The following is a 27,546-nucleotide window of genomic DNA, read 5'->3' as shown; positions in this document are numbered from 1 at the left end:
CCTATTTATTCAAGAAGGCTATCATGGTAAAACTATCATTGGTAAAACTTCATCATAATTATCATTGGGGTTCACAAACTTTCTCGGCACTGTGTGTGTGTGTGTATATATAACACAGGATCAACACTACAGCTCTTCAGCCTCTATTTAGAAATTTTAGACAGCAAAAAGAAAACAAACCAGATTATGAACGTGCATGCATAGTGATCTCTATGGAAAGCCATCTGGGACAAAAACACATTGTGCTCCTTTAGAGCGAGTCAGAATCTCATGGGCCAGAAAAGACAAGCACGTCATTCTGAAATGCCTTGGTTTAACAGTACCCAACTTCCTGAAAATGTCATGTAGTGATTTTTATATAGATTGTATATATAATATATTTTTTTTTTGTGACTTTGTTATGTGGAATGTAATAAACGAGAATCAAAATGGTGAGGTTTTTTTTTTCCCCTTCACTTTACAACACCATTTCCACGGTTGTTTTATTTGAAGTGTTTAAAGTTAAATTTGAGTTTTGTTTGCTTGTTCAGCTACAAAAAGACACAAGTAAACCCCATGTTATTACTTTATGAAAACATTTACTGTATGTGGCCATTGTTTATTGTGAAGAATAAATAAAATAAATAAAATGCGGTGTCAACTTTATGTAGTATTATTTTCAGGAATAAACAAAACAATGTGTAACTTAAACTGTTATTTGGCATCTTTTGTTCTGTAGTTCTACACAACTTATTCTTTACTCCAGGGATATTTTTCTATTTTAACGTGTTACATATTGTAAGGCCTTGCTGTAAAATAAAGGCACATACACAAGGGTCACGGCCACGCCCCCTGCTGCTATGCTGTCTCTGCCTGCGCTTTGAGCAATATAACGGCTTTTATTACTTTTTGAAAAACGAATGAATATCCGAACGGATATTTAAATTATGAGCGAATATCCAGAACATGAAAATCCTGTGTTTGTCCCAGCACTATAAGTCTACTTTGTGGCTGTTGTAAAAGTTTATATTATTAATATATTGATATAGAATTATACTAAGAAAGATCATAGGCTATGTATAACCCATAGAAAAAAAAATATGGAACTAAAAAAATTGTGATTAAAGAAAAGCTTAGTTTTTATCTTTTACAATCTAGAAGCGCTTTAAACTTCCTTAAAAAAAAAAAATACAGTCTTATTCTGACAAAGTCATCTTCCAAAGTTTAATGATCACAATACGTCAGAGGTGCAATATTCACATGTCATGGAACCCCAGCACCGATTTCACAATAATGAACAATATAAAGAAATTATCGATCTCCAAGTTGGCCTGCCATATTTGATGGGAAACCAAATGTCATGCTTTTGCTACTTAATATTATAAAGGATCTCTGGCACTATTTTTTTTTTTAAATATATAGTAATGGAACTGATACTAAATCACAAAGAAAGGAAATGGGAAACTAATGCTCTACTAATCTTTTCTTGCCACAATACTAGGAACCAAATTTTCATTCGGTCTTGAAAATGAAAATTATTGGCACTGTCTACAGTAAGCTTCACAAAAAGAATACCTTCTGGCCACAGCTGTTGGCTCTAGCATTTGGAGCCAGGATCTGCCCACGGATATTGCAGGCGCCTGTGTAGAATAGGCCAGTTTTTTTTTTTTTTTTATCCATGGAAGTCTTTCCGAAACATTATCATAACTCCATCTTACTAGTTCATTACAGATTTATTTATTTCAAAAGCACAAATAATACAGTCCAGTAAACATCCCTTTTCCTCTGTGGACTGAGGGCACCGAGTGAATGCTAACACTACTTCACTCTAATCAACATTTGCTGAAATTAGTCATCAATTCTGAGTCTCAGATAAGTCAACAGCATTACGGGAAACAGCCTACCAGAGTGTAAACTTCTTTATCATGAGCACATTCCAGACAGCTCTTTGCTCTAGAATCCATGCAGACAATGTGCTTAACAGTCAACCCTGATAAACAAAGGAACAATGGCTAAAGGTCAAGCATGAATAAAAAATGCCCCCCACCCCCAAACCGTACAAAGAGGTTCTTATACTCCCTGGAAACACAATCCATGTAATTCTATTTGTTATTCGCAGGCATAGATAAATCTAAGTCAGATTAAAATGCACTTTCATTTGGTGTAGTTTGGTTAGTAAATTATTCTTTAAGTTGAATAATGTACAGGTACTACCAAAATTAGAACACTTAAGGTTGCTATCAATTTGCATAAAATCTATTTTTTTTTTTAATTCAGGATGTACGCTCATTAAGGTTAAAAGTTGCATTGTCTTTTACAGTGCAATTACATGAGAAAAGTGTTCCCTCTATCCTGCTGAGAGCTACTTTAACAATACCTCTTTTTTTTTCCTTTCCCCCTCTCCTTAACAAAAGGCAAATCGGGGCAAGGAATTTAAAATGTTAATTGGAAACACAGATGCAGTGCTCGTGAGGGTTTGATCTTTCAGAGACCACGAATATTCCCCCTCTAGTAACATTTCTAATTATCACTTGGCCTTTAAGAAAATGACAGCTTAATTATGACAGCTTATTAATTACGATTATATATTTTCACACACACACATATATATATATATATATATATATATATATATATATATATATATATATATATATATATATATATATATATATATATATATATATTTAATATAAAGTATAAACAATAGTATATTTTGGTCTTTCAAAATATACACTGTGGTACAGCTCAAATTCAGAATCATGAGCAGAACAGAACAAAACAGAAAATACTGACATGCAGCAATAAAAACACTGTGCTTGTACATGGGAAAAAACAGCCCAATCCTCCCATCCTTGGCAGCAATGCTTAGCTGGGAATTGGAGTACAGACTTCATTACACTGTATTGATCAGACCAAACAAAAGAACCAAGATTTATTGATCATTCAAACTGGAAAAAAAAAAAAAAAAAAAAAAAAAACTGGCTTCTCACCAAAAAATGCAAGGAGCAGAATGCAGGTCTGACAATATTAAATTAAAAAAAAATGCTGCCTTATTGGTGAGAAAAAAATACTTACATCAAACACATTTTCCTGAGCTGCAATTGTATCTATACACAAGCATTGACTTCCAAAATTTATGTTAATTATTTGAGTACCTTAAACTGTTTTCACAGTATGGGAGATAACTTTGTGGCTAAGCCTCAAGTAGGTCACTATGACATATTCAGGAAATTTGATTCTCAAGATTTTTTTTTTGGTTTGTTTTGTTTTTTTAAAAGTACATTATTAAATGTACCACTATAGCAAACTCATATGTGAACATTCCAAAAAAGAAAAAGGCAACCCAGATTTAGGCCGCTGTTTGATGTGGCCCAGGGCCTGCAATCACAATCTGGTGTAGTGTACTAATATTGAATGGTAATTACTTCTCCACCACACAACTCGAATTATAAAAAAACATTAAAATTAAAAAAAAAAAAATCTAGCAGGTTAATATTCAGGTTGTTTCTTTTAAATAATATACAAGCTGCAGTGCATTCATAAGTATGCTGAATTTGTCACAATTACCTTTTCTTCCTGTTATTTAGTAACTAAGCGATAAATATAAAAACTGTAGGCTTGTGGATCTCAATAATGACCAATAATGCTGGCAACTTGGCATATTCAGCCAACATTGTTTATTTTGCGTGCAACGATATACACAGCTACAGAAGTGTGCGTCTTCACATTAAAAATGCAGATCATTTCTTTTAGCTGCTTGCTTTTACACACACATAAAATACTGTTTTCATCCACAAATATTAAGATCATTGATGCACCATGTGAGGGTGTTAATGTTATTCTATTGGCGATAGAATAGGGTTTATTATGTATTGTGCATGTTGGTGAGCAAAGTGCCTTTGCTAGTAATGTTTAGGAACTAGGGAATAATAATGACAGTGATAATAATAAAGTGTAAACAACAGAACAGGTTAACAATCAAGTTTGTAAAGACAGCACACTGTATTTGTTTAACTGATAAAGGGTCGGGGTGTAGCTGAATGACACAAGTTTATTAAATCATCATACCCAGTTGCGATTCATTCCTGAACACATGCATCATTCTGCACTGCCATCAGTGCCGAATGTACTTATACCAAGCACGTGCCAATAAGTGACTGTTTAAAAATAAAATACAGTTCTAAACAATAATTACATGGCTCACAAAAAAAAATAAAAAATACATACATTATCAAAACCGCATTAGGGTCAATCAGCCTTTGGGGCTTTTCATTAACCTATTTCTTTTAAACCATTCCTTTAGAAACCGGTACAGTGTTAGTTTAAGCATAATACAATTGTGGTGAATTCTACAGGTTTTAGGCAATGAAGAAATACCTTGTGGTACATGTTTAAAACAAATCATCACTTTCACTACATTTTAGACAAACTGTTTTTGAAAGACTTCAATAGATGTGATAGATATAAAGGACATGGTACACTAATTCCAGAATTCCTAATTATATCATTCCTATAATTCTGTACAGTAGTCAGTGTGAATCGTGATCTGCTGTAATTATATGTTAATTCCACAGTTATCAGGAACAATAAGATCATCATGAAATGGCCTTAAAATATGTCTTTGCTGCCTCTCAAAAGAACAGAAGGGAAAATAAAAAATCTATTTTAGATTTAGATTCTGCAATACAAAGGTGTCCGTTTTAAAACGATACATCCAGTATTATAAAAGGTGTTTGGAAAATGTGTGCTTGTTGTAGTTCAAGCTAGGACAAATATATTTATTTAAAAATGAATAGCTAATTAATAGGTAAAACAATGCAATGTTTCTAAGAATTACAGACTTACACATTAATTTTCCCTAAATTAAAATAAATATTATTTAGAATCGTACACAATAACACATTGCTAAAAGACAAAAAGTCCCGTAGAGCAAATAGCAAAGTCCCCGAAACCTACAGTATCTATATATGGTGGGAATATTAAACTTCAATGTTTCCAAAACCTTCGAGCACTCTAGTTGGTTTCCCTTTTACAACTAGAAAATATAACCTAATTTTTGCAATTAAAAGTGAATAGCCTAAAGCTAAACAATTATTCACTCTTCTCCCTCCCATTTTTCCAGTAAACTTGGTCAGATTTGCCTGAATGCTTCCATTGAAAATCAATGTAGCAGTTATTCATTGTCCAATTGCTGATCTTCTGATCTTTTACTGCACTAAAAGGCAGAATGGTATCAAATGTAAATATTTCATTTATTAGAACTATACAGTTTTGGACAACATTTTTAGTAACTATGCAAAAAATAATATATTTCACATTTTAATATGGGCACTGTCAATTTTAGGCTGTGAGTTTTAAGGGCAGAAGGGTGATTTACTCAGAAGCCCCCAGAGACCTTTGGGAGTACCTTAAAAGAAAAAGATGCAGTACCCTAAAATCACAACAAGAACAGTTCTCTCGCAACCCATAGGCACATAATCACTCAGCCAGAAACCGTTTAACTTCTTATCAATTATATATGATTAGTGTACACAAGGCTGAGGTAAACTTAAATGTCTCAACTCTTCCCCTGTTCCACTATAGCCTAGATCTGCATAAACAAAAATAATGTGATTATACTTACACTTAAAGATAGTTAAAACAAAAAAAAAAAACTAATAACACTTAAGATATTAAAAGTACAATTCCACTATTACTTTTGTATAATTGGAGTCTTTTAAATAAAATTACAAATTAGATAAGAGTCCTTAAATTATGACAGACAAGCTTTCTCAGAACATTAAACCAGACTGAAAAAATAATTTCCTAAAGGTACATTAAAATATCCAAAAAGTTTTGTTTCATCAATCAAGGGCAAACAATGGAAGGGGGCAATGGTTTGACTGCAAAATTCAAAAGAAAGGGAAATAACATCAATCTCAAAAGCAACACCTTTGTAAATGCACCATTCCTAGAATTTACATCCTCCTCAAACTGTGAAACTTCAGAAGCAAGTGCGAAATTCAATGCGACTGGTTCTGTTGTGTATTCAGCCTAAGGCATCCACCCAACCCCCTTTCAGCATGGTGTGGATATCTTGGAGCATGGTACTTTTACTATAACATTTAGACAAACCTATAACTATTTTCTAGCTTAAATTATGCCAAGCACTTGTTAGCACACTGTGCTTCCCTTTTTATGCTTTTAAAGACTAACAAGCAGAACAGTTGCCAGTATGCAATTAGAAGACAGTTATGCTGCACAGTTAAGTTTACTTTAAACCTACACCACATGGAAATATTTTACTAAAAATTGTATTAAATTTTCAAGTTTTGTTCATCTCTTTTCTCCTTTCGATATAAACTGCAGCAGCTGGTAAAAATAATTTATTCCATGACCGAATAAATAAAAAATATAAAAGACATAAACTGCTCTAAACCTCAGTAGTTCAAACATTCTACATGTACAACAAAAAGGTCTGACATATATTGTGTGCTGTGTGAAGGCATTACCAAGAATTGTATTAACAGTTTGTCAATCACTTTATGACTGCACTTTGAAGGAGCGTTTTTTTGTGGTACGAACAGGAAATTCTCTACCAGATCCACAGTATCTTCTTGTATTTCTACAGTTGTATCGATACAGACCGCCAAATAACAAAAACAAATACAAAAACGAGGCAAAGGGAATACATTTTAGCATGGTAGTAAATCACTGACATTATTCAAAACAATTCCTTTTTACCACTAAAAAGCCAGTCCTCTTAAAGAGTAAATAACGGGGTTCCGAAAAATATAGCGTTACACGTGCCCACGTGTTGCTACACCTGTTTAAATAACGTACCTGTCATTTCTCTGTTCATTAACATCCTTACAACTTTTTACACTTAAACCGCTAAAGTCTGTTTCAAAGCTCTTCAAAATGTCCGCTCTAGTGCACTGATAGCGTAAGGATTATTGCCCACATTGTTAAACAGGTAACACAGCAATAACGAGCCATGACATGGTATGGAAAAAAAAAAAAAACAAGCACTTGTTATATTTTCCTTTATTATTCTTCATGCAGTTATTTAGAGGAGAGATCTCAAACACCATGTACTAAAGCGAACATTTTGAAAACAGCTTTGAAACTGACTTTAAAGGTTTAAGTGTAAAAAGCTGTCAGGATGTTAACAATGAAGAGAGAAATTACAGGTACATTACTTAAACGCTGTATTTTTCAGAACCTTGCTACTTAATCTTTAAAGTTGCTGATCTTTTGTTAGAATTGAAGTTTATTGCTCAGTGTATTTTCCCTTAAAGCATTTGTTTACATTTATTTATCTTTTCTGGATTTATTCAGCATTTCAGGTGAAAATTATTTGAATTGTAGCATTTATTATTTTCCTTGTTGAATAAAAGTGTGTAGTAATGCAATTCTGTCAACAGATTAAAATATGTTTTAACATTATATATTGTTTTACTCATGAACTGCTTTTACAGTACAATGAACCCATAACCCAACTGAAAAAAACAGTGTCATAATGTCAAGGAAATTACCATTCAGAAGAGGCTGGCCTTCAAGTACATTCCCAGACACTGCTGCATTGTACACATCTTCTGAAAATCCAGTGTTGCACAACTGGGATCCACTGCCTTCAATGGGTATCTAGGGGACATAAAAATGTAATAAATATTTTTCTTCATATATTCCACTCCAAAATGGTTGCCAGTTTACCCTGCATCCCATGGCTCTACAAACACATATGTTGTTTCTAATGGTTTGCAATTAAGGTAATGAAGGCAAAAGGGTTAACCATTTGCCAGGGAACACAGCTAAGCATGAACAGACCCCATTTGTTCTGTGAGGTTTGAGTGTAACACAAGCCTTTTGCCTCCGATCACTAGACATTTGAGATGAACACCCATTTTGCAGTCAAGTGGAAGGAAAGATTATGTAAATAAGCAAAAAATGTTGAAAAGCGTTAAGACGACTTATCAGAATAGCTACGCCACCTGTTAAATAATGCATCATTCAACCAGTCAAGTCAACGCTAAAACAATTTAGCAGACCTGCAGCTGGTTGTGCATTAAACTAATTTGTTAGGGAGAAAAAAAAAATAATAATAATTTGTTACATGATAAAACAAAACTACTTTGAATAAGTTCTTAGAGAGCTTTGTATTTAATATAAATTCCAGAACTTTCTAAGGTTCTTAGGTGTGCAAAGTGGCAGTGAATGAATGAATCATGAACAAGGCCATTTGAAACCCAGTTCAGTGAAAACAAATCTTTTGTTTGATACCTCTGTTGAGATCCCTCTTTGCTTTTCAGCAGAACGCACACAATGGCTCAACAAAGCCCCCTGTCCCCTATAAAAAAGGGCACTATTTTTAATTAGCAAACATTTTCGAATTCTTAGACAAAAACATAGACAAAGGAACTGGTCATGTTCCTAGGATAAAAATCTTTTTTTGTTTTTTATTAAATATATATATATAGATATATATATTATATCTATATTCTATAGGTAATTATATTATATATATATATATATATATATATAATGTGTTGGAATATTCAATTTGAATTAACTACACCAGCAATTCAAAAGGAAAGTACACTATTTTGTGAATACCCAGAAAACCTTTATTAAGCACTCAAGTAAAACTGGTCTTTCTTTCTTCTCCCCCCACAGTTCTCAATTCAATGATAAAATGAAAATCACTGAACGACATACAAGTAATTCTCTGCCACTTTTCAGTTAATTTTAAACAATTAAACCTCATTAAAAAATAAATACAACTTAAATTATCCAAGGAACCCTAAACTCTAAAAACTATCCATTGGTTCTGCGGTAGGCATTGCAATACAGTAGCTAATCTATAATGAATGAAGCTGAATTTAAAAAAATAAATACATAAACACATGAAAAAGCTCTGTCCATGTAACCATTGACAATTAAATATACAAACTGCACACCTCCCTCGAATATGTGGGTCATCTCTAAGAAACATAATGAATTTGTTAAACTGCATCTTCTAGAATTAACTGCCAAGTCTATACCAACATTGATCGTAGACCCCGTTCAATCACACCCACTTCGAAATCTAATTTAATTGTGGGACGCTCAAGAATGTGAACTGGGAGTTTCAAAGCGGTTGGGCACCATGGGTATCGCTACCACTTGCCACTTTCAATCTTTTTTTTTTTTTACAAAAAGAGAGAGAGAGAGAGAGAGAGAGAGAGAGAGAGAGAGAGAGAGAGAGAAACACATGTCCTGAACATCTTGATTCTTACCTACAGGCCATAAAACAATTTGCCAATTTTAAAACTACCCAATTATGTTCCAACATTAAAGATTGAAAATCAGGCAATGTAGACATTGTCAAGGTCTCTTAAAACAGCGACAATTTGATCTAACTGCAATTATAATACATGAAGCACTAATGTTCTTCCGGTAATAGTTCGTATTATATAATACGGCTATCAATTGAGACACTAAAGGGTGAATTAAGTACGGAATACTCAAGTAAATATCGACGTGCACTATTTTCAACTTAAAATCAAACCGCAAAGAAAAAAAAAAAACACCTTTAGCAAAGCCATTAAAAAAAAAAAAAAAATACCTGAGATATCTCCATATATAAACTATACATGTTAAAACGAGGCAATAACAAAAATAAATAAATCTGAACATATTTATTTGGAAGAAAAAAAATGTTTAGCACAGTACAGTACACGAATACATGAGGTCAGCATAAAAAAAGTGAATTAAAATACTGTACGCTTTTGAAAACAAATATTAACACGAAAGGGTCTCGTGTTTATAACAAAATAAACGGAACATTAAAACTGGTAGTAATTATCCCCGTTTTTGTGACAAACGTTAAAGTGCTGCAATGTATCCAAATTCACCCAGCAAGCCATTAGATACGGGACACTCGTTGCTTCAAACACCATGGACAGTAACCTTAGCAAAACTAAACCGCGAGTACTTCCTCATATCTAGAAACATACAGGCTGTAAAACAAAACACTACAGCAACAACATCTACTAATCCAAACCAAGTCACAGACATACTAGAATTCCTCTCAGGAATCTTATTCATTTCATCCCGAAGTCTTTTTTGTGCAATTACACGAGGAAGCACTCCGAATATGTTGATAGAAAGAGCACCACTCGTTTAAAATATCACGTTATAATGCACAATTCAGCAATAAATACCTTGGGTTGTATATATTAGTTTGCCGGTGTTATAATAGTATCTCTTTTTTTCTTCTACGATCTTTTTTTTTTTTGTTATTGTTATGCCTGCAGTCAACCGAACCACTGCCGGGCACAAAATGCTTTCTACAGCATCGTAACATAAAACATACCCGCACCACCCGGCTACAAATAGGATTCGTAAAAAAACAAAAACAACACACTACCTGCAAAGCTGCAAGCAACGACAGCAGAAGCACCCCTGCGCCTCCTCTCAGGTACATAGCTATTGCTTTTACTTCCTCCGTTAGAATAAGTATTTTAATATTTGTTCCACTCCAGAGTTTGACCGATTTGTTGACAATGTTGCTTTAAACAACGGCAGCAGTAACAAGCAGCCTCTGCTCTGTACTCCTCCCTACTGAGCTCCCAGCGTGGTACTGAGGCTGCAACTCCCTTACAGCCAACCAATACCAAACCCCTTGAACAGACAGACACCGCACTGTCTCTCCCTGCTGGTCACATCCTCTATTTCACTTATTTGTCTAATGTATGTTCCTTGAAAGTCCGGAAGTTTGGCTGGGATTAAAAAACCCGCCTCCTTGACCATGACAAAAAGAAAATCTCTCTGCTTTCTTTCTATCCCCGCCCAACGGTTCCGAAGACGAGACGACGCAGGCAGTTTGCAGTGTGAGATGTGCAGGTCTGAAAACATTCTCTTCACTTTCTTTCTTCCCGCCTCTAATGTTGACATTACTTTTTAGGGGTAATCTCAGTGTGATTCCCAATCTTGTAGGTTACAAGCAGTGGTGTGGTCCTAAATCTTAAAGTACCGGAACGCCAATTAAAATATTGATTTTTCTAAAACAAATTATTCGCAGTGGAAGACTATCTTCATGTGTACTTTCTAATAATAATAATAATAATAATAATAATAATAATAATAATAATAATAATAACAACATTTAAACATATGAGGGACACATAGACAGTAAAGCTTCCTTATCTTCATTGCTCGAGTTGTTTCCTAATTCAGTAACTACCAGCTCTTTCTATTTAAATGTACAATGATACTGACTAACGACAATTGCCTGGTTGTCTCGCACTAACAAATATTATTATAATATTATTATACTATTATTATATTATATTACTATTACTATTACTATTATTATTATTTATTATATTATTATTTATCAGTCTGGTCCATTACTCCTATTTTTCACCATGCGTAAAAGCGAACGAGCGCGTACGGATTTGCGATCACCGGCAAGTTTAAACGTTTTAACAATACAAAAAGTAACGACAAAAGCAAGAAAAATTTAATTAAAAATCTTTTTAAATTTAATTTACCATATTTTTCCACCATTAAGAAAATTGTATGCAAATATGTATCATATGCAATACTTTTTTGTTGTTGTTGTTTTACTTAAGCAACTTTGCGGTGGACTTCTCATTTTGTCTTCCTCTTTAATTGTTTTTTTTTTTCTTTTCTTTTTAGAGAAATTAATGGTTTCCAGTTTGTTTGCAAAAAAAGAACCCAAAACGTATAATAAAATTAACATTTGCTTTGTGTATTTACTACAAACCTTACGGCTGTGTAGCTTCGTATGGAATAGGACCCTCAATCAGATGATACTGATCTCAGGATCGAATAAAAAGTGTGCAAAGAAAATGTAACAATAGTGTAGCATGCACAGGGGTAGGCAGCAGCATGACTTGTTGGATGATGTAATCACACACGGAGGCATACAGTAAAAATCTCTAATACGCACCGGGGTTGCTGGGAAATATGGGAAATAGACGTTGGGTCTCTTAGACGCCGGGTTATGGGTAATATTGTAGCGGCGGGTGCACCCGCGCCCAGACAGGTGCAACACCGACTGGGGACAGTCTTGTAAAATGGACTGCAATAAATACGAGTGTGTGTTGCTCACTCTCTTTTCATCTTTTATTTGGATTTAGCTTCGAGTGACCCGCTCGGCCAACCTACTTTTATCAATGGGGGCGGAGTCAGCGAATGGGAGAAGGAACCAATTACCAGAGCTTAATTGAATATTGTATGTTGAATGGACCAATGATGTGAGACATGGGAGTGGGCGGGCGGGGGATATAAAAATGGACACTGCGTTGCCCGCGGCGAGTAAGTGTAATTAGTCTGAAAGAGAAGCAAAGGTAGGAATTTAAAAAGAATAGGAAAGAGCACTTGAAAGCGCACCAGATCTTTAAATAAAAATAGCAGTTATAACTGCTTTGGATTATACACTGTCTCCGGTGTTTCATTTGTTCCCATACGAACCCGCATAAGGCAGAACGCTACAATATAATTAGGGCTTCGAGTTTTATGTAAATCGTTTTTTTTTCAGGATGTTCGTTTTTGATATACTGTATGAAATTAGTGTTTTCGGTTACTTTCCAAAATGCTTTACCCCTTTTTTGTGTCAAAATATGTATAGTAACTCGACAGTACTTGCACACTTAAGTTGTACCTTTTGCTGTCTTCCACAGCGAAATCCCTGTAGTCATGGGCACGTTGTTCCGGGGTTTTTGTGTGTAGGCATTTTTGTACATTTCGACACAATTCTTTTTTAAATCCTCCACATTAAGTGTAGTACAGCTTTAAATACCGCTAACAAGCTTCCACCCTGGTTGTAATCATGTTTTAAATCTCACAAGGGGAGTCTTTAATAGAAATGTAGGAATGTACTGTCACTCAGTATTTGGGGTGGGTTTAAAGTATTCGGAACAAATCAATCAGTACGTTTACATGAATCAGAAAACTGATATTCTTAAAATGTCACTTTTCTATGTTTACGTGATTAACGATCTTAACAAGATTTAACATTTAGCTAAATATTAGCTGGCCAGTTAAATATTTAGCTAAATGTTAAATCTTGTATTTTAGATATATAAATTATATCTGAATGTACACATTTAAATATATATATATATTCACAACATTTGTAAATCTGGGGGAAAAATACAAGATTTAAGTTAAATCTGGAAAAAAAAGACATGTTAAAATATATATATTTTTTTTACACATGGCACCCCATAGTTGTGGGCCAACCATATGAACTTATTTTTCATATTAACACAGTAATTAATGCGGTTGTTTTGCAATGAAGACTCGTTGCTGGTTAATTTTTCATGGATTGGCCATGCTTACCAATGTACATGTTTTGAGGGTGAACAAGAGATGATAAAGATGATACTTGCTGCTTTTATTAATTTTAAAACCATGTTTGTTTTTTTAATTGTGATGCAAGCCTACCTTTATACACACTTGTGTTCTGATATTTACAGAGCTGTCTATAGTGGATTTTACTGTTTTTATTATTATTACAATACAAACTGTTATTACCCACTGACACAACCTTTAATGACGTTGCTGGAATGTTGTAATTTACTTATGTCGTTTCTATAAGGCTGTGTGCAGCAGCTTTTTCATGATTGCATCTGAAGTATTTGCTGATTTTAGTGATCTGCAAATACTTTGCGTTTATTTAAAATTTTACGGTAAGCCTGATATATGCTCCTTCCAAAGGAGCTGGCTCTTTTGTACAGCGGTATCAGCGCTATGCTTTAGTACGAGAGGTCCCGGGTTCATGTCCGCCCTCCGTCTGTGTGTGGAATACCTCGCCCTGTGTGATGCGCCTCCCTGCATTAACCGAGAACGCAACAATATTTAAACTCCCGCAGAGAATTACATTTATTAACTTTTTCCAACCGCTTTTGTGAATCATGGAGGAAAACTTTTCATTAACTAAAGTTATCGGGTGCATTTTTCTGACTACTGATAATAATGGAATTAATAACTGTTTTATTTATAAATATTTATTTTGAGAAAATAATCGAGTAGTGTTCATTATTGCTTATGAAGACTCTTAGAATAAATGCGTATTATGTCATTGCAATCAATCAGTATCTTTCAACAAAACTTGCAGTGAGTTATTCGAACGTCCGTTGGGTCATAGAATAACATGTTTTTATCCATGTACCTGAAAGCAGAATACATGATTAAAAATACTTTACGTACTTTATAATGTACCCCAGAGAGTTCTAAAAAAAAAAAAAAAAAAAAGGACACCATTTCTAAGATGCTACTGTAAAAAATTGATTTATAGTGACATTTTCTAGGAAGCGTCAAATAAAGTACAGCCAAAAATGCTTGGTCCTGGGGGTGCATCCCACTGAAAAATGCTTGGTCCTGAAAGGGTTAAATAAGCATGTACCATTTATGCACAGCTGCAAAAAAAACAATGTACCTCCTTTTCACATTGTCGAAACACCAATCAGATCGCAACTGATTGCACATGTACCGATATCTGACAGTACCACTTGCTGACATTACACAGGTCATATTTTGTTGCGTATACAACTTTCTGATGAACTACCAGTTTCTAACACTAGACCCACAGTTTTGTCGTAGTTCAGCAGCCTTTTTTGCCAATTAAAAAAATATTTACATTTCTATAAGGCGGAGTAATCATTTGGTGTAAGATTTGAGAATATAGGACCCCTATCTGTGCAATTTACTGGCTTTACCCACTCCCACATACGATGAACATTTATGAAAATTAGCAACATGTATACGTTTTAAACTCAAATCTCCCTCCCGTTTCATATTAGTTCCTACCGTGAAAGCACATAAAAGACTTATAATGTTTTCACTCACAAAAGTGTTAAGCTCTTAGCAATCATTCAGGGATCTGATCGCCACTACCATTACTAGCAGTACATTCATTCTTACATTTTACAAACCCTCACTATTCACATCTAATAAAGTACAATATAATAAATACACATTATAATTATTCTATACCATACCTTGTAACCTTGCATACTCCTTTTCATCTTGGTTTTGGCTTGCTGGGGTGAACGCAGACAAACGATATATGCAAAGGGACATTTTTCAACATCTGTTTGTTTTTTCTTGAGTTTATTGTATTTTGCGCTTCTGCCATTGTTGATTTATCAACCCTCCAGGCATTTATAAACACTGCATAGCCTATAATGGGACTCTTGTATTAAGAAACCAAGGGGGAAAAAAAATATCATGGTTGGATATGCTGTATATTGCAGCTGTGGAAAATGGTTCCCCTTAGGAAATGCATCTTCTAGGGTACTTGGAAATGTAAAATTCGCACTGTCAACTCCTGACGTTCCAGTGGGCATTTATAAACACTGCATAGTCAATAATGTGACCATTTTAGTAAGAAGCCAAGGGGAAACCATTTTCCACAGCTGCAATATATAGCATATCCAGCTGTGAACATTTTTTTCCCCTTGGTTTCTTAATACGAGTCACATTATAGGATATGCAGTGCTTATAAATGCTTGCTGGGAATACATATACCCAAACATGTTTCTCTTTGAAAAATATGTTTTACCCTGTGTAACAGAGGGAAGTGTTATGTGTGTGGATCATCACTGAATAATAATAATGATAATAATAAGTCAGAGCATTGGGTGTTGACACACCGCACAGGCCTGCAGATTTAACAACAAACGTGCTGACACTAGGGTATCAGCAATGGTAGCCCAGGTGTCAGATATAATAAAGAAAACGAAACAAAGCTAAAAATAAAAGTTTGCCTCAATAAAAAAAGGACCTTACTACACTACCTTACCTTCTCTATACTGGTTGGGCTCAACATTCTCTAAACAAACTTATTGCTACCAAAGTTCTGGCTTCCCAGTGACCGGGTCTTTTCGACAGTCCTGGCTGGGCAGAGCCTTCACAGGGACCATCTTGCACCCAAAGAGTTCAATTGTAGTTATGCTGCAGAGCGGACACTCTCCTCCTTGATGTTAACAAATTGGCCCACTGTCTAGCATGGTGGTGTAGTCGCCTCGAGCTGTGGCGCAGATGGTTTTTCAGCTGCACGCAGCCTCCGCTGGCATGCCCCCCAGCCAATCCAATTCCCCCTGCCTGCTCAATTGGTTGCCTAGCAACACGTCTCCCGTTACACGTCCCAGCTGCACACATCCTGATATACAAATATGTGATACCAAACATTGTATTTAAAAAAATTTGTGTACTCATCATGAAAGAGCATGTATTTATATAAGCATGTGTTTTATTGTTGATTCTATCAACAGACCTGCTTAAAACATGGATTGTGTTGCTGTTTGCAGTTGGAAGGGAACAGAATAGTGATTGGTAAGTAAATTTGAATGCTTGTTTGCCAATGTAACTACATCAGCTGGGTGAAGTAATTGATTTTCTATAGTGTTCAGAGCTGTGGTAGATTGAAGTGAATTTAGATCACGTGTAAACAGGACCAGCGCTAGACCTGCAGGACAGTATAGACTGGCAAACAGTGTCTTAGAACGCCAGCCATTCTAAGCACCAGCCAATCTAAGGGCCACACGTCCAAGGGCAGTCTGAGCTGTGGCAATTTAAGGACCAAATGTCCAAGGGCAGTCTGAGCTGTGGCAATCTAAGGGCCACACGTCCAAGGGCAGTCTGAGCTGTGGCAGTCAGAGCGAGGACAGGTAGAGTGAGGACCTTTTCCAAATCTCTCCAAATGGCTATTTGAGGCCACATTTCCACTCTGACACCTAATGTTCTCCTCTCCTAGAATGAACACTGGTAAGTACTTGCTTCGGTTACCGTTTTCTAACTCCCTTTCCCCCTGTACTGCCTGCTACAAACTGTAAATTCTCCTTCCTAAATTGCCGTTCTTTGACTAATAATTATATTTAGTACCTTATAACTGGTACTAATCTTGATCTTCTCTGTCTAGCAGAAACCTGGCACTTCCAGGTTAAGCACTCACTACATATATCCACCCCAAATTGCTACTTGCTCTTTGACAAGCCACACCTCATTGGTAGAGGTGGGGACACTGCTATTATTACTAACTCTGTGCTTGCCGCCTCAACTCTCTTTTTCCCAGCCTTCTCTTTGTTTGAGCATCTTTCTATCAAGCTCCCCTTTCCTTCTATTATGCACACTCTCAACATGTACCTGGTTCAGACCTGGTTCCTGCTGCCCTCAAGACTGCCCAAGTCGCGCCAGTGCTCAAAAATCCAATCTTCCTTTTCTCTCCAAAACTCTTGAAAGGACTGTAGCCAGCCAGCTGATGAAACATCTTCCAGATAACAATCTTTGCAGTACGGCTTCCGGCCGCATCACAGTGCCGAAACTGCTCTGCTCCAGATTGTAAATGATCTTCTGCTTAATTCTGATGCTGATGCTCTCTCTGTCCTTGTCCTCCTTGACCTAACTGCTGCTTTTGATATCATCGATCATAGCATTCTTCTTGACCGCCTTCAGAAGTATGCTGGAATCTCTGGAGCTCCCCTCTCCTGGATGTCCTCTTTCCTATCTGGACGCATGCAGTCTGTGTTCTATGATGAAAGCAGTGCTGACGCTTACCTGGTCACTTGCGGTGTCCCTCAGGGGTCTGTTCTTGGGACTCTTCTCTTTAACATCTACATGCTTCCTTTGGGTCACCTCATCTGCCAACATAGCCTCATGTTTCACTCCTATGCAGATGACACCCAGCTCTACCTAAAACTAGACCTTGGATGTCACTCTACCATGGTCGGCTCTCAGCCTGCATCCAAGACATCGAGGCCTGGATGTCTGCTGATTTTCTTTAGCTCAACACTAACAAATCTGAACAACTTGTAGTCGGATTGAAAACTCAAATCAAGAATCTCAATATTGCTTGGTATACTTCTGGATAGTAACCTCTCCTTTGATGCCTAAATCTCCACTGTAGTCAAAGACTCCTCCTACCACCTCCAAAACATCTCAAAGGTCAGTCCCTACCTTTCCCTCACGGATGCAGAGATACTTTAGAGATGTCATGCATTCATTTCCTCTCTACTCAACTACTGCAACTCTACACTGATTGCAGCTGGTTCAAAGTGCAGCTGCTAGGATCCTTACCAGATGTAAAAAAACATGATCACATTACCCCTGTCTTGCCCAGCTGCACTGGTTACCTGTAAAGTTCAGGATTACTTTCCAAATTCTCCTGCTTGCCTACAAGGCTGTTCATCACACAGGTCCGGAGTATCGCTCCAACCTGTCCCTGTACACAAGCTGAAGTCCTCTGACTCGGTCTTGCTTGTTATACCCAAGCAAAAGTGCACCACACTCGGAGAGTGCTCTTTTGGCTTCATGTCCCGAACTCTCTGGAATTTTATCCCAGCTTTAGTGCATGCAGCTCCCACAGTTGCTCACTTCAAATCAACTCTCAAGACCCACTTATTCACTCTTGCTTTCAATGCTCTTTAAGCTTGATATCTGTTATTAGCTGTTGTCTAAATTGCTATTTCAGATTTTTCACCACATCTTATTCATATAATTTTGTATTTGACACACGCATCCACAGTGTTTAGAATTCACATCCTAGCCCTATGATTCTGTTTGACACACGCATCCACAATGTTTAGAATTCGCATCATAGCCTTGTATTTAATGTAATATGCCTGTATTTAATGTGTTTTTTTTTTTTTTTTTTTTTTTTACTGTTTAATAGTTAATGTACTATGCCCTGTATTTCACTCTATTTGATGTATTATGCATTGTTCCTCACTATATTGTAAAACGCTTTTGTGATGGTGAGCCACTGTGAAAGGCATTAAATAAAATAAAGATTTATTTATTTGGCCATTTATTTAGAAAGTGCAGATATTACAAAAAAAAGAAAAGAAATAATGTTTGCATTGCTGCCTTGTTGATTTTCTTTATGCGATAACTTTCAATCTGCATGCTTTTCAATGTACTTTTTCTATGTTATGTTGCGTATTTTTGGTGCATTATTAAGAGTTTAGGGAGTTCGCTGCGTTCTTATCTCAGGAGCTGCTGATCAATAGCAACAGCTGCGCGTTACCGCAGGAGCTACTAAATCGCTGTGAACCCGCTTTGACAAAATCATCAGAACACGTGTAGTGACTGGAAAAGTATAACTCTGCACATGTGCGCAGTGAGCAGGAGACACTGAATTGTATGGGGTACAGTATTTGATACTACACCGGTTCACCATGATATAGAATCCGAAATGCACAATATTAACTGCTGTTAGTCTGTGAATAATCGCTATTTCCAGCAGTTATTATAAGTCTTTTTTTTTCTGTAAAAAAATAGTAGTTTTGGAGGTTAACATTAGATCAAATACCATTATGTGTAGTCAACGTGCCAGAGTGTTGTTACTAAAGAGGATGTATATAATTCTAAATTATATACCGTATTTACTCAAATTTAAGTCACACTTTTGTGGCTAAAAAAGTTAAATTTTGGGGGGCGCGACTTGGATTCGAGGTTTTTAGTTAGGATACCAATTTACATTTGCGCATGTCAATTATTGTGGTGCGCTTGTACAAGACCAGCTGTACACAGTACTGCCCACTACAGTAATTACTCTCGGTACAGTACCGGTATGTTTAAATGGCGGCACAGAGAACTTCATGAAAATTTTCTAATGCAGATTTTAAAAGAAAAGTAATTTTGTTTGCTGAAGAAAAGAGAAACTGCGGCATCTATGTGTCAGAACATGGAGACGCAATCGAAAGGCTATGCAATACCATAATATTAACAGTATAGTACTTGTCGAAATGATCTGTGCCTGGTTTAACTACAGGAACCCCACTAGTGTAAACGCCAAAGTCCTAACTCAAACCTAAAATGAACTACACATTTCTGTCTTGCACTAATTTTGCTTGGCCAAATTAAGCAAACAAGGACAATAAAGCAGACTGAAATAAAGTTCAAGGCAATTTACCCTTTCCCAGATACCATAAACTGCAATGACTGTCGTTCAATGCTGAAAGTACTGTACTGTACATATTTTCTTTTCCCATTTGCATTTGTAATATAGTAGGTGACATACTCTGATGCTTTAATGTACAGTGATACAGTGTTCCCTGCCGGCACCTAGAAATTAAAAAGTAATTTAACCGCTAATTGTGTTTTTTTCATTACGAGTTAAATGTGACTTGCATTCAGGGTCTTTTTTTTTTTTTTTGGTGTCTGTATTTGGGGGTGTGACTTAAATTCGAATAAACACTGTAATATTTTTGTGAGCAACAGACTTACTGTATGTAATTTCATCTCCAGAAGGAATGCGCTGGCACTGCTGCAGATTGTTGTTGTTTTTTTTCCTTTGCATGGGTTCTGAAATTTACTTCAGTTGGTTGTCAGTAAAATATAACAACGTGTTTAGTCAGAAATCATTATTAATATATAATTATATTATTATTATTCGGCCTTATTATTATTATATTATTATTTTATTTATTTTTATTTTTTAAAATGTATAAATTACTGTTTTATACTTATACCCAAAGCATCAGTTATTGGCAGTTCAGTAATAGACAGCACATTGACAATTTAACATTTATATCCAGAAAGTAGCTTTTAAATGAGTAAATTATAACAAATGTTTTTGTTTTAGGTTTTATTAGGTTGTATAATGAATGAGTATACGCTGTCAGCAAACCTGCATCAGCACACTACATATTTCTGTTTTCTGTTAAAATGAGATCCTCGATAAATAGGTACACCCCCAATTGTATACTTAATAGTAGCCTCAAAGCCAAGCTTAGTACAGTCAGTTACTGCTTAGGCTGCCCCTTCTGGCTGATCTATGCACTTCACCTGGATTGCCCGAAGACTGTCAAAAACATAAAAATGAAAAAGGACAGCACTGATTCTTTCCAGGGCTGTGGGAACTAGTAGTGCTGGGTACATACTGGTGCAGTTATAAATCCTGCTAGTTTCGTGAATCTTATGAGCTGTGTGTGCAGTGCACGGCACCTTTTTACATTGCTCTTGAATACGAATGACAATAGACCAATCGGTGCTGACTGTCACAACAAGGTTTTTTTGTTAATTCTCAGCGGCACCCCTTGGGGGTGCTGCTTTGTGGAGCAATATTAAAAACACACATACCTGCTAGAAGTCCATTCCCTCATGAAAACTACTGTAAATAAAATACAACTGTGCATGTTTCTAAATTGCAGTATTTAAGTGGATCACAACAGTATACGTTACTTTTCGATTTATTTGATCTAAACATTTTATGGTAAGCATGTTGTAAACATTGTACTTAAATACAAGTGTTGATGCTGGCTTCGTTTTATTAACATGTTTAACATAATAACAACCGAATGCATGGCTTCCATCATATACATGGGTTACAGTTTTGTTCAATGGCTTTCAGCATCCCCATGATAAAATGTGTTCTAGTGCCGCTGATTCTTTCAAAAAGTGAGGGTTGGAAAGTCTGTAAGCCAAAATAACCCCCTGGAGGTTCAAATGGTCTGTTATGTTGACTGATTGGGTCAGTGTATTTTGAGAAAGCCTGTGCCATGTTTGCCAAACCACTCTGCAGTGTGTATAGGAGCACTGTCATCTGGAAACCACACATTTCTGGCCCCGTAGTAACAATGCATTGTGGGATTGGATTTGGTCTGCTGAAATGTGAGACTGCTGTTCGAATCTCCTGTGCCTTTGTTGTTGGAGCCAGACAAGGTGTATTGGTCTGTCACCACAAGTAAACACAAATGTTTGATGTAACCACTGTTCATCATTAAGTGTGTTAAAAATGTGTTCTACATGTAGAACGTGTTTCTATTTTTTCATGACAATATAACACAAATCTACTGTGCTCAGCTGTGTAAAACCTGTCAAGCCTTTTTGCTACCAGCTGTACCAACTGTATAAATATGAGAAGTGTATAGAGAGGCCTTGTTCTGTGGTTTTATAATAGTAAAGAGCCTTATTATTAGGACACGGGCTGACACTATTAGATGTCATAATTAGGTACATTTCTGCAATCCCACTGAAAAGTACTTCCTGTCACTGAATCCAATGCCAGATTCAGAGCTGGGTCCCAGAGGCAATGATAATGTTTCTGTTAAGGAGAATAACCAGTGTTTTACCTGCTTGCTGCAGTTTCAAGTACAATAGAGTTTAATGTGCAATTTAGATCATTCAATTGCAATATATAATCCGCCTCAACACAGAAACACAGTCACTTTAATTTTCCTTCCATTGTGTTAAAATGAATATCGATTTAAAGTCTTTGTTAATTCAGTATAAAATATGTCTTTTAAGTATGATTTCTAATGTGTAAAAGATGGAGAATTGTCCTGGTCTAACTATCTTGACTTTTACAAGCTCCCTGAAGCCAGGCTTACACTGCACAATTTTTGCAATCAGGAGACGCAGCGCCACTCACACTTACCGATTGAACTACGATTTCTCACTGTAGATCGGGGATTACAAGCTACACACACTACACGAAGTAGCTTGTTGCATATTGCACCTGTTTTCATTGCAGAATTGTAGACATAATTCGGGAGAATCATGGACTCAAGCGAGGAGGCGATCGATGTGTTCTTTGTATGGTTTTGCACAGAAAAAAAGAAAAAAACACAGAGAAGATTCATTTAAAAGATTCTTTGAAATCCATTTCTGCCTGGAAGTGAGATCTTTTGTCCCACAGCTACTGGGACAAGGTTTCAGCAGCTTTCCATATTGTGTCTGCAGAGAGGATGCTTTTGTTTGGACTTCTACCACTAACCAAAAATAAATATAAATACATGTTGCAGTATAATGCTTCATATTTATATAATTGAAAGCACACAGTCATGCATTTTGAACATGTAAGTACTATGTGTGTATAATAGGACTGTGGATATTGTTAGTTTCATACTCTTGCAAATTCTAGCATGAGAACTTATACTTCAGGGCCATATACACAAATGTTCAATATTGTGACAAAAAAGTTTATAACTGTTATAACATTATAGCAATGTCAATATGTATTTCCTTGCTGTCTGTTCTCTGAACCAACTCGAGTCGAGGTGCATCCAAAATAATAAAATCTAATCTATTCAAAAAGCGCAACACTCGCTCGTAGTACAAAATATTTATTAGATGAAAAGATTGGCGTGGGAGATTGGCCATCAAGCGATCTTCATCAGAATACCAAATACTGATTAATAATTTGAAGACCTTTAAACTAATAAATATTTTGTATTAAGAGCGAGTGGTGCGCTTTTGAACAGAGTAGAATACAACTTTAATAGTAGGCTACTACAAGTTTGTCATAGGTTTAAATATCCAACAATGTAATCTACATTCTCTCTATTTCTCACACACACAGATGCACACCCCTCCTCGCATTTTGATTAAATTAGAAATATAAGTATACAGTAGGGGTTGAAAGGAATATTGAATACGAGTGACTGCAGAAATTGATTGCCATGAGAGCACATACTACCACACACAGTATATGCTTTGGCATTAACAAGTTATAACAATTATTTACTTACCTGGTACCTGAAGTTCAGAAGCAATTTCCCTCCATCTTTGTTCCTTCAATGAGCGATCATGATAGGAAATGTCATTTATGTCAGAGACACAGGTGTTCCTGCCACATCTCCACCATCCTTTCCTCAATTTCGAGTCTCCACACATTGAGGGGCACAACCTTTCTCTTCGTCGCTAATTTTGCTAGCTTGTCCTATTGGCTGCTGGCATCATCCTCAAGAAATCAGCCTGTAGCCCCTCACACATTTCACGAATTGCTTTGCCGTGGACTAGTTTTCTGACGTTAGAAATTTGTCAGGATGTCGTAAAAGCATCAGGAGATCACAGAAGCCATTAACGGGGCATCGTAAACCCTGTAACACTTAATTTAAATAAAAGCAAGAGAGAACCAACCTTCTTTTTATTATTTTATACATTTCTCCTCCTTCCATATCCCCTCCTTCGACTCCCGTATCTCCTCTCGCATTTCTGATTGTCTCAGCAATTTCATCTTGGACACATTCACATTATCTCAACCTTTCTAAATCTGACCTCCTTTACTTGTACTTCTCTCTCTGACCTCTCTATCTCATTTTCCCTTGATACTATCAATCTTTCTCCTGCTAGAAACCTAGGTGTTATTTTGGACCCTCCTCTCCTATTCTCAACACATCTCTTCACTAACACGTACAGCAGCGTGCTGGGGAGTTTGGAGACTACAAAAAATAATTAATTAAAATAATATAGGCTAGGTAGTTGTTAGTTTAGTTTATTTTTATTCTGTATTAATTAAATTATATTAATTTAAATAAAGGCAAGAGAAAACCAAACATTTTATGTTTACTTTATTCTTTTATAAATTTGTAGGTTTGTGTTGCTGCAGGGCCCACGATCAGGTTTAAATTCAACACCAACTCTAAATAAAGTACTACTGTTATTAAACACTAGTAATAATCTAAATCACTGGTATTTCAAAATAACATAAGCCCATTTTTACTTTAGTGAAGTAGGCTATAATGTTTTTATTATTATTATTATTATTATTATTATTATTATTATTATTATTATTATTATTATTATTATTAACTTGTCTTTGTCTTTACTTTATTGAAATTCATTTTCAGCTTTTATATTAAGCTTTTTGTGCTCATTCAATCAAGTCAAGTAGGAATTTTCCAGCATAGCTTCAGACGTTTTTCAAGTTAAGTAAACTTATTTGTGTATAAAAAACAGTGCTTGAACTTAACACCACTTTTTAGGCCTGGAGAAAGTTACATTATTTTAAAGTGCATTTTTGATATTGCAAAATAAATGCAACTGTGGTACAATATACTGCTTGAGTTGTTCTATACTTGCCTCCAGTGTGTAGGATATAACACTAATGAATAAAGATTTGATGCAGTAAATGGTTTGTATTAAAATAATGAAATTATTTTTGACTGGGAATTATTGTTGAAATATTGGAATTTATCATAATAGTTAACTTAGTAACTCTATAGAACTGCCAGTGTTTATCGATTGCACATACTGCATTACTGTTACTAAATGAGACAGAAACTGTATTTATTTTACCTCATGAAAGCAACCCTGTTACATTTTGCAGGCAGTATAAAGATCAAGAAAACCACACAAAAAGCCTGCTTAAGTTTTCCCCAGACACTGGCAGTATTTGAAATGAAGGGCTAATGGATTAAATGGCCTTGGCTCTGTAGCTATAATAGAGATGGCAACAGAGGGGATATATGAAACTCTTTGTAAAATATGTTTGTGTGTGTTTTTAGAAATATTATATGTTAAATTCCTAAATGCTTAAAGTTTACTAAATGCTTTTCCTTAACGTGTTACCTGGAATTATAGTAAAAACTAGTGTAGGGTGCCAATACATTTGTCTGCAACTGTATATCCCTGTGTTGTGTTTTTGTGGAATATGTATTTTTGGATCATGCCCTGAGACAAACAGCTTCCCAGTGAACACACATTGTAATTTATTCTGAAATAAACATGAAATATCATTTAAAATGCAGTTTATAGAACTGTATGAGTGAGATCCCTGCTCTCCTGCTGCTAGTTTGTAGAAATATGTAGACCACTGGCTACTGTCATAAATAGTTGTATAGAAACAGATGAGGTCCCTGAAGCCTGGAAGCTTGCAAATGTGCCATTATTTAAAAGTGAAGATAAGACGATGGAATGATGGAAGCAGTATTAAGAGGTAAGCTTGCAGACTATTTCTACAGCAACAATATTATAGGGGGATAGCCAGCATGGGTTCAGAAGAGGGAGGTCATGCTAAACAAACCTATTTGACTTTTTTGAGGATGTTACAGCTAATGTAGACGATGGCAACACTTATGATTTATGTGGATTTGTGCTTAGTGGGGTACCATAAGGGTCTGTAGTTGGACCCTTACTGTTCCTCATTTATATAAATGACTTGGACAAACATTGCAAGATTGTTAAATTAGCAGAAGATACCAAGCTTGGGGTAGTAGTGAATCCATAGCCCAACTAATTCAAAGGGATTTAGACCTTTTTTGTAACTGGGCAAACTTCTGGCGAATTAATTTAAATTTTAAGAAATGTAAAGTATTGCATATTGGGCATAATAATCAATGTTATAAGTATACAAAGAACATGATGGAAATAAGGGACAAAGACTTTGAAAAAGGATCTCGGGGTTACAGTGGAGTCATCATTAATTGTCAATGTGGTGAGGCAATTAAAAAGGCAAATAGAATGCTAGGCTATATTGCAAAAAGTGTGGAATACAAGTCTAGCGAGGTTGTGCTCACTCTACCCCTTTGCTTCGCACTCTGCACTGTCTGCCTATCTTTGCTCGCATCCAATTTAAGACCCTTGTTCTTGCCTATCACTCTGTTCGTCATGCTGCCCCTTTCTCTCTTCAATCCCATGTGTCTCCTTATATTCCCACTTGATCTCACTGCTCGTCCTCTACTGGCTGACTTCTTACACCTTCTCTTCACTCTCCTTTCTCCCGTGCTCCCTCCTTCTCTTCCCTCGTCCCCCTGTGGTGGAACCAGCTACCGGTTATCGTCAGGACTGTTAACTCTTTTTTTGCTTTCCGCCGTCTTCTCAAAACCCACTTATTGAACAGGTATTTGTGAATTCCTATTTACATATATCTTTATATTTTCCTTTATATTTATTTTGTATATTTTGTGTATATGTGTTTGTTTGTTTTGCATTTTATTGCCTGCAACATATACTTTTTATATGTTTAATTTCTGTAAGTCTCTTTGTTAAAAGTATCTGCTAAATAATTTATTAATAATAATAATAATAATAATAATAATAATAATAATAATAATAATAATAATAATAATAATTAAATATGACTTTTTTTTTCTTATTGCAAACAATATGCAGCAGCCTAGGTAGAGCTAGATGTGGCCAGTGTACACACTATTTTGATAAAATAACTTGTTACGAATAACTACTACTATTTAATTTGGGTAGTGTGAATAATTTGCTACCTTCGGCTGGCACTGTCCAGTTCAGATATTTATATCAGAATAAGTACCGCTTTTTGAAAATCAATTTGGTCTCTGAGGCAGATCTGCCTCCAAGAGAAAGTCCAAATATAACTAATACCTTGTTTCCATGGATGGCCAACTCAAGTCGACTGGAGTGTGCCCAAATTGGTCTGAATTCTCCCAGAACTGAGTTGATGGACAAAAAACATGGAAACGGAGGTGTGGGGGGGGCAACTCGAGCACATAACCGGGTTATGTGGTTCATGGTAACGCTGCATAACTGACTACCTGCAAAGATTTACCAAAATACATGAAATAATTGAATTACATAGCATATGGTTCTTTAAAACTCAAGTGTCAGACCAACATATCAATGAATGTAACAGATGTATGCAAATATTTCATAAGCTATATTCCCACTTTCCTTAATTTTCATTTGTTTAAGTAAGGAAACGTCCTTTTATATTATTTCTGTGTTTATTTAGTGTTGGCTATAAAAAAGACAAAATGTCTGCTTTTGAAATCTATTATTCAGTAAAGATGTTTTACATGTGACTTTTGCACTGCCTGTCTCCCTTTTTGCTAAAGAGCTTGTCATTCCTAATCAAAGTTCTGCATTCTTGCACAG

At 35.8% G+C, this 27,546-nt stretch overlaps 1 protein-coding gene and 1 long non-coding RNA gene across 2 annotated transcripts in view; one reads left to right on the top strand and one right to left on the bottom strand.

Annotated features, from left to right (window-relative positions):
• The window catches only part of LOC121314432 (cadherin-2-like), a 58,389-nt gene extending 47,813 nt beyond the window's left edge, over positions 1–10,576 (bottom strand). Inside the window, 2 exon segments of the mRNA XM_041247703.1 lie at positions 7,500–7,608; positions 10,373–10,576. Coding sequence (XP_041103637.1) covers positions 7,500–7,608; positions 10,373–10,429 — 166 coding nt within the window. The 5' untranslated portion in view covers positions 10,430–10,576.
• A 189-nt stretch (positions 10,577–10,765) lies between these two features.
• LOC121314433 lies at positions 10,766–26,539 on the top strand. The gene is made up of 3 exons (XR_005950102.1): positions 10,766–10,848; positions 16,251–16,311; positions 26,466–26,539. It is a non-coding gene; the product is annotated as an uncharacterized LOC121314433 (long non-coding RNA).
• Positions 26,540–27,546: the final 1,007 nt, after the last annotated feature.

The sequence above is a fragment of the Polyodon spathula genome, chromosome 4 (assembly GCF_017654505.1).
Source record: "Polyodon spathula isolate WHYD16114869_AA chromosome 4, ASM1765450v1, whole genome shotgun sequence".
Lineage (NCBI taxonomy): Eukaryota > Metazoa > Chordata > Actinopteri > Acipenseriformes > Polyodontidae > Polyodon > Polyodon spathula.
This window is presented reverse-complemented; position numbering and strand designations above follow the sequence as displayed.